Source organism: Cornus florida, unplaced genomic scaffold (genome assembly GCF_030987335.1).
Source record: "Cornus florida cultivar Cherokee Brave unplaced genomic scaffold, ASM3098733v1 CherokeeBrave_3.0.0_Hap2_Chr11, whole genome shotgun sequence".
NCBI lineage: Eukaryota > Viridiplantae > Streptophyta > Magnoliopsida > Cornales > Cornaceae > Cornus > Cornus florida.
The window spans coordinates 90390158-90403459 of record NW_026775581.1 but is presented as its reverse complement, the minus strand read 5'-3'; the positions used below and the strand labels follow the sequence as shown (position 1 = coordinate 90403459).

Below are 13302 nucleotides of genomic sequence, written 5' to 3'. Positions count from 1 at the left end.
CTTACTCCATGGGGAGTAAGGGATCACTACTCTATATAAAACTAATTCCAATCGATTCACACTAAGCTTCATTAAATTTTAATGAGTAATGATAGGCAATGCGAAAAGAAAAAAAAAAACCCAAAAACTCCCAGAATCTAATTTGACTAAGCCATATTAGAATTTAAAAAGAAAGAGTCTCCTTTTACGTGGTATAAAATAAAATAAAAATAAAAATAAAAAAGGAACAAAAAAACATGGTGCTTTCTCTTTCTCCTAGAAAAAGAAAACTAAAAACTCTCCAAAATTGGATATATACAACACTTCTCCTCAAACGTCACCTTACCCCTACTCTCAAACGTCACCTTAATATAAATTATAGATTAAAAATTCCTTAATATAAATTTTAAAACAATAAATATGTGGTTTTATATTTGTATAGTTTATGAATTTTTACTTAGTAAATTTAAATTTACAAAAAACTGGAACAAGTAATTTCGGTTTGTAATTATTTTCTTTTCTCTCTCTATCCAATTTTGGAGAGTTTTTAGTTTCGTGTTTACGAGGGGAAAGAGAAAACACCCTGTTGTTGTTGTTGTTTTTTTTTTTTTTTTCATTTTCATTTATACTATGTAAGAGATGACTCTTTCTTTTTTAATTCTAACGTGACTTAGCCAAATCAAATTCGGAACTTTTGGCGTTTTCTCTTTCGTGTTACCTATCATTATTTAATCTAATAAAAAACCAGAGAGAAAACATTAATGAATTAAAGGAGTTAGAATTGTAAAGAAGTCCCAGAATTGTAAAATAGTCCTATTTAGGAAAGATTTAAAAAGAATTTGATTAAGTCATGTCTTTATATGAAGGGCAATTATGGTATTAAAATATAAGAACTAAATTTAGTGTGATGTAGGAATTCTTTTGTAATTTCATTTTAAGAGATAAAATGCAACCGATTGAATTTTGTTGAGTGCTATTTACAACCTCTACTCTCTTACCTAATTTTAAACATACTCACAAATGTTCTTCAGTCACATGCCTGATTTAAATGACGTTCTCAACCAGTCCAAATATAAGATGCACTTATTGTTCCGCTTTAAACTTCAAGACTCAAAATAAATAAAAATTATAATTACATTACAAAATCTATATCTCACATTGTGATCCTTGAATCAATTGTAAGTGCATTTTTTTTTGTGCAACTCTTCCAGCACCAATGGGGACGGCCGGACGGGTCTAATATAGTTAATGAGCCATAAATCTGCAAATTCATGAAGCTTTTTAGAAGGTTGTTTTCTAAGCCTCTTGGGAGGCCCAGTTCGACCTGGGTCCATGGATGCTCTGGCCAGATCTGCAACCTGCTACTGCCTGGAATTGGAACAGTAGGTCAGCTCTAACCTCATAATATGCATTTTAATATAATTAAATTCATTCATGTAAAGTAAAAGTCCAACCTATTGGACATGGAAATACAACTCTTGGGTTTTTCTGTATGTGCGAAAATTTAGATTTTGGTGACTTTTTAATTTCATGTTCTTACGGGAACTCTTAGAAAAGTACTTATACAATTTTAAAACAACTTTTCATAAATTTTGAGAATTCTTTAGTCTATATAAACTCTATTTTTCTCTTGATTAATAAACAACTTTTTATAGATTTTGAGGACTCTTTAGTACACAGAAACACTCTTTCTCTCTTGATTAATTAGGGTTTAAAATAGGAAAATATTTTTGCTATTATTTATTTATGAAAAAATCCTTTTGAATTTTTTTTTTACAAAAAACTCCCTTCAACTATCTTGGCGGAGTATTTTAACTTAGCCCCCTTAAAGTAATCTCTTGAAGGAATTTTTTGAACAAAATTACCCTTATATCAAAACATATACACAGATCCTGCGCAGTCACCAAGCAGCACAAAACAAACCCCATGCCTCGGAACCCAATGCGCATACAGTCTCGTCGCGTCCTACTGCAAACTCCATTCCATCCATTTTGTTTCCAGTTCTCCTCAAAAACCATGGTTGATTTAATTGAACAATTATACAATGTATTTGTTTTTCTGTTAACAATTATTAAGAAATTTTTTGTGAATGGCGTCATCGGAGAGTTTGGCGACTATGGAGCCCTGTCTGGGCGTTTCGCTCAACACTTCTGGACTTGTGGATCTCGCAAATGTTCATCGGAGAAAACAAAACCCTAACCAAAGCCCTCCAGAAATCGCTCTCAACCAACCGGAGACGATTACGCCAAAAAAGCCGATGACCGGGACTGTCACGGAGGTGGAAACGGCGGGTTTGAAACTCCTAGACACGATTCATCTCATGATGAAGAGGACCGAGCGGAAGTCACGTGCGTTAAAGAGGATGACGACCACTTTTATAGCGGCGGATCTGGCAAATTTCCGGCTAATGTCGAAGCAGGTGACCGACGTGAATTCAAGAATGGACAAATAAAACAGGCGTGGTCGTACCGCGACGGAGATGATGCCTGCGAAGGAGGCGGCAGGGAGGGTAGTGGTGGTAAGCGGGTGAGTTTGGTGGTGATGGCCGGATCAAGGCGAAGTACGACGGAGCAGGGGTCGGCGACGTCAGTGACGACGTCTTGCATTGTGAGCAGGTTTTTTTTTTCCACAGAGTTGACAATCTAGAGAGGATTGAAAATGGGAAAAGGGAGCTGGAGGCTTCCTGATTGAGATCCAGATTACAGATAGAAAGAGTCAATTTTAAAAAGCAGAGCCTTGATGCCTTCTTTAGAGAGGGCGGGTAGGATACAAGAAGGCTACGTCGCCGGAGAACTCTATGAAACAGGTGGTTAACTTCCTCCTAGGGGTAATTTTGTCCAAAAAAATGACTTCAAGAGATCACTTAAACGGGTTGAGTTAAAATACCCCCCTCAAGATAGCTGAAGGGGTTTCTTGTCAAAAAAAATTCATAAGAGGAATTTCTTGTTAATGGGTAATAGTTAAGAGGGGTTTTTTGTAATTCGTCCTTTATTTATTTAAATCCATATACAAATATATTCATTATTATTTATTCCATTAATGATATATGTAATAAAGAAGTTAATTTTTTTCTAATAGATACGTAATTTATTTGTTTTTTAGTAGTATATTTTCAAACATGTATAATTAATATATATATGGCTGTATAGCAATGTCATACAGTTGGGGCACACGTGAAATTTAAGTAATTAATATATATATTGAGTAATAGTGTAAGTAATAAATGCATATATGATAATATAGGTGTTCCATATCATTGGGACTCTAATAAATTTAGCTGTATAAAGTAAATGAAACGATCCAAACCCGTAGGTCCGGATCATTGACCGGGTCCCTACCTGAACCTGTGTTCAACAAGGGTACAAAGGTCATTTCTCGTGCTCGTGGTTAATATTCAATTTACTACATGGCATAAAACACTTCAAAATCACAGCCCAAGATGAGAGGTTCAAAACACTGGTCAAAGATGGAAGGTCAACCGGCTGATGGCCCTTGGTCGGTCGGCTAACTAAGATGGTTAGTCGGCCAAAACGGTTCTCAAAGTGCAAGCTCTTAGGACTTGTTACAGTGGCTCGTCGGCCAACTGAAATTAGGGTTCGGCCAGCTAATGAAGGAAGGTCGGTCGACTGATGAAGATCTTCAACCGGCTGAAACAAATTTTCTCAAGTCTCAACTCACTGGAATGCTACTAAATGGTTTGTCAGCCGGCTGGTGAGCCCTAGAACACTGCTTTGTGCAACCTGAAAGTTCAAAAATCTCAACCTTATTGTGAGTCAAATCTAGTATTCATTCAATCCCGAATTCACGGCAATAATGCATAATGTTATACAGTTAAAGACATCAATATCATGTATAATTTGTGTTACCATTTCCCATTCATTATAATATGCCTATATGGTTCCAAATTTACATCAAACCATCATTAAGTATTACATTCACATTACATGGCATACTTTACAAAACGTATACATTTTCAAATAGGGCTTTACAAAAGAATGGGTACAAGAGCACAAGAGATGGTAAAAAAAAAAAAAAAAAAAAAAGGGTCGCCGAGTCTTTGAACTAAGTTTGTGGTAAATCATCATCCGCCACTTCTTTCTCGAGTCCTGAAAAAATGTTAAAGTAATAGGGTGAGCTAGACGCTCAGTAGGAAGTGTCTAAGATACACTTTTTATGTCCCCGTGAATCCATACAATGAATAGAGAGTGAAGGGGTGGAATCATGCCAATTTTCGGGAGAATACAACACTAATATCATTAGCAGTAACTCAAGTCATGAATAGAACATGCCATGCTAAAGAATGCAATCCATGAGATGTCTCTCCCCAATTCCCAAAAAAAAAAACAATTCCGTTACGTAATTCCAAACCGTCAATGCAACCTGACCCATAGCACCTCTATGGCGTCACGAGGAGAAAGTTGGCTAGCAATCCCCGATCACATGGCACCTCCATGGTGTCATCTGGGCCTAGGTAGCTCAACTTCCCTTTAGGTTACATAGACACCACGGATCACTAGGCGCCTCCTAGGCGTCCGATTTTCACAACACTTTTCAAAACATTTTTCCCCAAAATCCTTTCATTTGCTTTTAAAACATTTTTCCCTTTTTCCTTTCCCAATGGATGCATGAATGCCTCATACTTCTAATCAATAATTCAACTATAGAACATCACATATGCTTTGCAAGTTAAATTTCCAAAACAAGTAATTCGTGCGTTCCTTCAACATTTAGCATATTAAGTATACAAAGAGTAAATTCCATTTCACATATGCATGCTATTACACAATTTATCAACTAGCACATTGTTACATATTTTCTATACACAACACATGAGCAACTAGTAAGAATTCAAGCTAATTTAGCATGCAAATCAACAATTTGTAGAAATTTAACTCACAAAAGTATAAGAAAACATATATTAGAAACCTGTACCTCTAAATTGATGAAAAGCCCTAAATTCACCTCAAACCCTAGGATTTTGAGATCCCCCAAATAATGGCCAAATGGAGATTGGCTCCGATCAAATTGTAGATCTCGTCGTGCTCTTTAACGTACCGCAAACGGCATCAAAAATCTCTCAAAAATGAGAGAGAAATCATGATTTGAAGCTTTGAAGTAAAAGAAAAGAAAAAAGAAGGGAGGAGATTGAGAGAGAGATGGTGTGCCAAGAGAGAGGAAGAATGAGAGGCCAAAAAGGGTCTCTTGACCTTTAAAGTGGTGGTGGGTCCCACCACCAAAATTTTATTATCAGTTTGATTTATTTTTATTTCCCTTTTTACACCACACACAAATATATATATACAAACCATATAAAACCCACAAAAAATACATCAAGCAAAATACATGTGATGCCAATGGATCCAATTAAAATTCTCATACGCGACAAATTTCGTTAGCGGGTCCCACACGGAACCGTCCGGCCCGAAAGACTGAAAAATTGCAAAAATGACAAACCTTATATTTCAAAGAGTCTTGAACTTAATAAAATGCTCCAACCAACTCTCGAACACTATCGGCACACTCCACAACGCCCGGCACGCAAAATGGTAAAAAGACGAAAATACCCTTACGTAAACGAAAAATTCAAAAAAATAGAAATGACGAAATTCAGAAATATTATAGTAAATTCATACAGAAATCGCGAATTAGGAAAACAAATTCGCGAATTTAAAATTGAATTCGCGGATTTTGTGCGAATTCACTCCCAAATCGCAAATTTACGTGTGGAGCTTGGGAGCGGGGCCTATTTGGACGAATTGTGTGACTTAGGTAACAAAGGTCATTTGTCCCACATCGGATATGGATGAGAAAGTGATTGGGTATAAATGTGTGGATATGCAGCACTACTCAACAACTTGGACTTTTGGGTAAATGGGTAAGCGTCCATTCTTTACATTTAGTATCAGAGCCAAACCAGTCATTGATCCGATATCACGCTAAGCGTCTGAGTGAGCTAGCCTGGGTAGGTAGGGTGGCCCGTGCCGCAAAGAGGGCGTTGCGAGTTCAAGGGGGGGGGGGGGGAGAATATAACAAGGGTCATTTGTCCTACATCAGATTCGGATTGGAAAGTGATGGGGTATAAATAGGTGGGTATGCAGTACTAGCCAACAACTTGAGTTTTTGGGTAAATGGGCAAGTGCCCACCCGTTGCACTTATACACTAGGGTCGAGGGTCAATTAGGATGATATTCTCTATTTGATTGGACTTCAAGCTTATTATAGATCTAGTTGATTCCGTTGCACTATAAAAGGATAGGGTTAGAGTATTTGTGGAATGTTTTTGTTAAGATACATGTAGTTCACCCAAAACCAGAGTTACATCCACATATAAGAGAAGATTCACTATGACCAAGTTCTCCGTGTACTACACGAGATTCCTTCTCACCATTAGTGTTCAACTCCAACCTTCATGAGGCTACATCTCTCTCAAACTCATAACTCTCAACAAAAAAAACTTATATATTTATTTTATATATCTATTTATAGAGCTCTAAACTCAACTCCTTATTGGATAATAATTTTAATTTCTTAGAGTATCTCTAGCAATTTGTTAAAACACTTTTTTTGTATAAAATATACACTACCACATATGATGTATAATTTTTTTTTCTCTAGCCGTCTATTAAGATACATTGTCACGTCACCAATGTGTAAATTTTTTTTTTTTTTTTTTTTTACGCAGTTACATCAACATATTTCCTTTCCCTTCATCTTTCTCATTCTATTAACAAATCAACATCTATCTTTTTCATTCTATTAACAAATGAACCTTATATTAAGTAGGTTTGTAAAAATTATGTGGTGTTCAGACATGACACTAGTTGGTTGTTATTGGATGATATATTTTTATACAAAAGGTATAAAACAATCGCTGGAGGTAAAAATAAATGATTCAAAATTTTTGTGTAAATCTTTTTTCATAAAAATTGAAAGGCCGTTGTCACTGAGATAGAATGATAAAATACATATAAGCAAAACATTTCCTCATTTTATATACATTTTTATATTTTGTTTGACTTGAAGTGTAGTAGTAGTAATCTTTCAATAATCTTGCCATAAAATAAAGTGAATAAAATGGCTGAATGGGCCGGTCTGAATATCTATTTACAATTATTAATTATAGCCAAAAAAGAAATACCTAAAAACTGGGCTCAAAAAAAATCCCCTAGTTACATATGTAACTTGATTGTTTGTTAATGAGATTCAGCCAAACACAGATATTGATTTTGAATTGTTTATTTAATTGATTTTAGCTTATCATGATTCATGAGCATTAAATTGAAGCCATTTTTCTTGCAAACCGATTACACTTATTTTTATTTTTTTTATTTTCCCTTCTTACATTCAACTATTAAAATGAAAAACTTCGAGAAATTCCACTTCTTATACTAGTAATTTGAGAAATGGCACCATAACTTTTTGAATTCTAAAGGAAAATGTTTTATCAAAAAATAAGTGAAACATTCAAAGGAAAAGAAAAGAAACTAATGCCAAGTTAAGATGTGTGGAATCTTTGGGTTCGTTTGGTTAGGTAGAACTAGCAAGAAAAGAAAAGAATCAGAAAAAAAATTAATTTTTTGTGGGAAAATTTTCAGGAAATTGGATTCTCGCAAGTAGCTAATTTTCTTTAAAACGATTCCGGTATAAAACACGCGAAAATTTTTATTTCTCGAGAAAGTTGTTAAATTATATTTTAAATTCCTATTATACCCATAATTATTAGTTGGATAACTTGGGTTTCCTTTATCTTTTTGTCCCTTTTTTATAGACATTTTGTTTCCAAATGTAAATGAAATCGTGAAATTGGAGAGACCTTATTTTTAGCAAATTTTTTTAATCTATTTTTATTGCTTTATTCTTTTTTTTCCCTTTTTTTTTCTTCTATTTTTTTTTTTTTCCCTTCCAAATACGTATATACATATAACATATTATGGTGGATATTTTTTAAGTGTGTTATATTAATTTTCAATATGTGTATATACATATCAACTAGGTTTTATAATTTTGATACTAGAGTTATTATAAATTTTACGAAATATATACGTTTCTTAAAAAGAATAATACAAAATATTTTATAGTTATATAATTTTATTTGAATTCAAAAAGAAAACCCTAATATAAACAAACATATAGTGGAACAATCCTAATCTTATTCGACTTCATCAAAATCCTTACAATTATTATATAAATTGTAAGGTCCAAATCATATATATATATATATTTTTTTTTGAGTAGAGAAATTCCGGTGACTTGGTGTCTCACACAAGTTCAGAATATTATTATCAACAACAAAATTTGATGTATGAATTAATTTTACTTAAATTTATTTATATTTTTAGTATTTAAATTATAAGTACAATTTTGACAAGTACAATCATTTTCTTTTCTCTTTCATTCTATCCAAACTAACAACATAATATTTTCTCACAACTTTCTTGAAAAATTTCCATGTTAACCAAATGCACCATGAAAACTTAATTTTCTTTTCCTTCACTTCACTTTCTTTCACTTTCACTTTTCACCATATATTTCCATCTAACCAAACAGACCCTTAAGGAAAATGTTTTAGAAAAAAATAAGCAAAACATTTCTAATTTAGTTTTAAACTAATTTTTTTTTTTTAATTTTAAGACACCAATTTTATCTAACCGAACATAACGTACCTTCTTTTAAAAAGTAAGAGTTTGATATCTCTAGGTCACTCAATTATTGGTTTTATATTTGTTTCTTCTATAAATAATTCTAGCATATAATACAAAAAAAAAAAAAAAAATGTTTGTATCCATTAGATATCCAATTTGGAATTGTACTTTTGTACTATTTAAGTTGAGGTCTCAGGCTACAATATTCCACTTATTTATCTCCAGAGTCCAGACTCCCCTTCATCAATGAGATTACATGCATTTTTTTATGCTACATAGTACATAATTCATCAATAAGAATGAATAATTCTGCCACTTGATTTAGTTCACCGTCATGTTTACTGTTTCATCCCATAAAATCTTAAATTCAAGTTAAAAAAATTAAAAGAAAAGCCAAATAAAGACGAAGACCCTCTGAGATCATTCCAGAACTGGGCATATTTATATTATTGTAGAGGGCAAAATTATTGTATGTCTGAAATATTTGCAAGAGAGAAATAAATAACGATGGAGTCCCTATCAGAGAATTATGGAGTCCAAGACTCTAAACTGCAAAAAGTTAACCAGTTGCGTAGTCCACTACTACTCGATGTTGGCATTAAAGTGTAGGCAGGCTTCACTGTAATTCAATAGTTCTAGAACAGATTTTACTTCATCTTCGTCTTGTCATTTCATTCGTTTCTTCAACTCCAGCTTTACGTTATAGCAAACTTAATAAGGAGAAAAAATTAGATAAACAAATTGTCATGTTTACTAGCCTTATTTAGTCCGTGCATAAAAAATATATATTTCGAGTGTTACAAATTGAATTGGCCTTGGGTTCATCTGTCAATTGTTTTTGTTTCGTATTTTGTTGTTTCTACAAGTGTACCATAACGAAGTAGAAGTACAAAGTGCGCTTGATAATTTGAATATTATCGAAACGCTTTCGAAAAAAAGGTCAAAATCGAAAACAAAGAAATTGATGCTTCTGACAGTATTCAAGCAAAAAATTGTTCCAAAAAAAAAAAAAAAAAAAACTCTTAAATGACATTTTTAATATTTTTTTGCCAAATATGCTTTTATATTTTTACTTTTAAAAATCTTACAACAAATATACACGTTACCAAATAAACTTACAAATAATATTAAACACACTTGAAATGATTCTGTTTCAAATCTAAGTAAATGCACAAAGCAATTATGGTTGCCAAATACACTCTTAAACTCTTGCAGTTGAGTTTAAATTATGCATGAATTAAACGTCTTTCAATTCAGATTCTAATTATAAAATGTGTTTGTGTGTGTGTAAGATGGCAAGCCACTGTAAACACCAATGAAGGCCATTCGGTATCCATGAGTAATTGGCACCCAAAAGATAGGCCCCACATAAATTTTTTTTTTTTTTTTTTTCAAGCCTCATAAGACCATCTGTACTAGCCTCTCTGGATTTTGCCTCTCTAAAATACCACATCAGCTTTTTCAAGTGCTACGTTAGCAATTTCAAGATCCACATCAGCAGATTTCGTTTTCCAAAAACATGCACTCCATCGTACCCTCCAAATTTTCGCTCTAAAAAAAATAATAATAAATAAATAAATAATTTAGGGGAAGGAAAAAAAAGCTTATTTGTTGTACACATTTAAAATTTGTGGTACACATTTAAAATTAAAAAAAAAAAAAAACTGTGGCTAAACAATATATTTATTATTTAATGAATTTTATTTTATTTTATTTTTTATTTAAAAAAAAATCTCAAAATAACATATTTTTTGTTTTTTTTTTTTAGGCACTGTTTAGCGCACTATTTCAGGAATAATAGAATAAAACAAAACAAGCAACCAAAAAGACGCCGTTTTGCAACAAAAAAAAACAAAAAAAAAATTATTCATTAATTGCGGGCTGATTCGCTGAATACCACGAACCGGCCCACAATTAAGCTCCACTTTTTTAATTAGGATGTTGTGCGCCCAAAAAACTTTGGGCTCGCAGGCGCCTTTACATCCCCCCGCGGCAGGCGCGAGGTCGCATTGGTTATATATTTATTTATTGCCAATACCAGACCAATTGATTGAGCTAGTCACAAATATAATGAGTCACGTTATGCTCTGCTTGTGAGGAAGAGATAAGGAGAGAAGTGAGAAGAAGATGGGTGAAATATCATTTTTCCTTCACAATTTTTTTTTTTAAGAAAGAAACACAATATTATTATAAATATTTTAAATTACTAAATTTTTCTTATAATTATTACTTTTTCTTCCTTTCTCTCTTAACAAACAAAATAAGATATTACCATATTCTATTTTCTTCCATTTAATTAAACAAAAAGAAAAAAAAAATACACAACCTCTTTCTGATTCATTCGTGTCTTTTTCTCTCTCTACCGTCCAGTTTTCTTTCATCCTACTAAACAGAACATAAATGTAGTAAAGCTGATATGACTCTAATTCATAAACGTGGAGAGAGCCAAAATTGGCTCTCCCAGCCGAATGTCCTAATGTGGTGAGTCTGGTGAATAGTGAGGGTTGTAAGGATTTGGGTGAAGTAGGAATTGTAGTGAATGGTGAGGATTTTTAAGGTCGTAGGTGAAGTAGGATTGTAATGAATAGTGAGAGTTTTAAGGTCGTATAGGTGAGACAGGATTTGGGCTAAAGATTTGGTTTTGAATTTTGGATGCTAGGGACTAGATAGATACTTATGATACGTACAGTAAAAATAAATGACCATGTATACACTAGTACAGTGGTAATTGTAGACTTATAGTAACCTCTCTGCCCATCTTTAAATGAGGACCAACCTCCCCAAACTTACTGTTTGCTTTGCTGGTAACAGTAAGACGCAGTCTCGGTTAGCTATACCGCCGTTTCATTTCCATCTTTCCTCCCTCTATCCCTTTCCCTCCTTTCCTTTCCTCTCTCTCTCTTACCTCTATAAGGTTATGGTGGCCACTCTCTAGTCATGCTAGTAGTCCCATCTCCTTCCATATTCTCTCTGCAATAGGAAAAGAAATGGTGAATTATCACTTCCCTTTTTATGTCCAATTTTGAAATTCCTCATCTTTTCTCCACAGGATTCAATTCAATTTAATTTCCTCTGTTTTTTTTTTTTTTTTTTTTTTTTTTTTTTCAGGTAGGTTTGACTTCAATTCCTCAGTGGCTTGAAGTTCTTTTTGGTGAAAAGTTCTTCAACTCGTGTTTGGTTCATGAATCCCAAAAGAAAAATGAAAAGAACACATTTTGTTTGGATTGCTGCACTTGCTTATGCCCCCATTGCTTGCCTCCTCACCAGAATCATCATCTCCTACAGGTTTGTCCACAAAAAACCAATCAACCCATGAACTCAAAACCATAAATTTTAACTATAATTCACTATCTTTCATTGCTCAATATGGTAAATCAACAACCCAAAATTGGCTCTCAGGTTCGAAGGTATGTTTATCAAGACGTCATACGATTGAATGATGCCCAGAAATTGATCGATTGCTCCTTTGTTCAAGTAAGTTGACCCTGAACTTGCCATAAATACACACACACACACACACACTTGTTTTTAATTCATGCTCTGTTCAAACTTGATTTTGTGTTAATTTGTTTAATTAATGCAGTCATACACGACAAACAATTCAAAAGTTGTGTTTTTGCAACAAAGGCCAATCACTCGACAATTCAAAGGCTCTGGCAATCTCTGCATTATGTGTAGCCGAAACCTTCAAGACCCATACCTCTTCTGTTCTCTCTCTTGCAAAGTATATATGTAACCAATTCTCACTATTTTGAATTTTCTCACCATATTTCATATACCCATTTTATTTTTCCTATTTGGGTGTCTCTCTATAGGTGCTCACTCACAATTTTAGGACATTACAGGTTCATCATATGGGTGGTGACAAAGTTGGTGTAATGAAGCAACATTTGTGCAACTTCGAATTGGATGGACCAAGACTCGAAAATGTCCAAATGACCCCTGAATCAGTACTTGAATTGCCCATTTCGCTAGGATTTTCTTCTGGGTCAAGCTCAAACAGTGTTTCTTCACTGAATTGTAGGACTTTTTCTTGCACTGCGACTACTGAGTTTGTGAAGAAGAAACGTAGCTCTATCTCGGCTTGTCGGACTCGGTACCGGCTGAAATGCTCCAAGGCAATGGAATTTGGCGTCTCCCTGAACCGGCGGAAGGGTGTTCCTCACCGGTCTCCGTTGTATTAAGGCTTAATTAGTCTGCAGATTAAGATTTAGTGAGGAACAAGAACAAGAAAAATAGAATGTTTTTGTTTGTTTGGTTATCATGAAAATCAAAAGAATGCAGAAAATATAAGAGCAAGTAACTGGTAAGTTGTGTAGTTGAGGATATGTCTTGTATTATTAGATCCCAATTTTTGTAGTTATTATATGTTTTTAAATAATTACTTAATCTATTCATAATTATCATGAGTACTAATTTATGTTCGGGGTACAGATTTATCCTTTTAAAGGATAGTGCTATACTGCTTACTTGAGATGTTCTCTCATTTGAACAATTTATTTTTATGTGCTAGTTTATTAGCTTGAATGATCTATTTTACTATCTAATTAGGAATGTGGACCATGTTTTTTCTTGTATAGTCATTTTTAGTTTTCTTTAGGTCAGAAAATGTAAATTTTTAAACCGAGTTTTGAGATGGATTATCATATTACAATTTACAAGTGGTTAGATTTATGAACTT

At 33.6% G+C, this 13302-nt stretch overlaps 1 protein-coding gene and 1 pseudogene across 1 annotated transcript; both read left to right on the top strand.

Annotated features, from left to right (window-relative positions):
* The first annotated feature begins 2068 nt into the window (after positions 1-2068).
* On the top strand, positions 2069-2431 carry LOC132281525 (uncharacterized; annotated as a pseudogene).
* A 1155-nt stretch (positions 2432-3586) lies between these two features.
* LOC132281524 (protein RGF1 INDUCIBLE TRANSCRIPTION FACTOR 1-like) lies at positions 3587-12964 on the top strand. Its single transcript, XM_059783225.1, has 5 exons — positions 3587-3690; positions 11717-11906; positions 12021-12095; positions 12196-12345; positions 12467-12964. Exons 1-5 carry the CDS (start codon positions 3587-3589, stop codon positions 12803-12805), a joined length of 858 nt encoding a protein of 285 aa, XP_059639208.1. The 3' UTR covers positions 12806-12964.
* Positions 12965-13302: the final 338 nt, after the last annotated feature.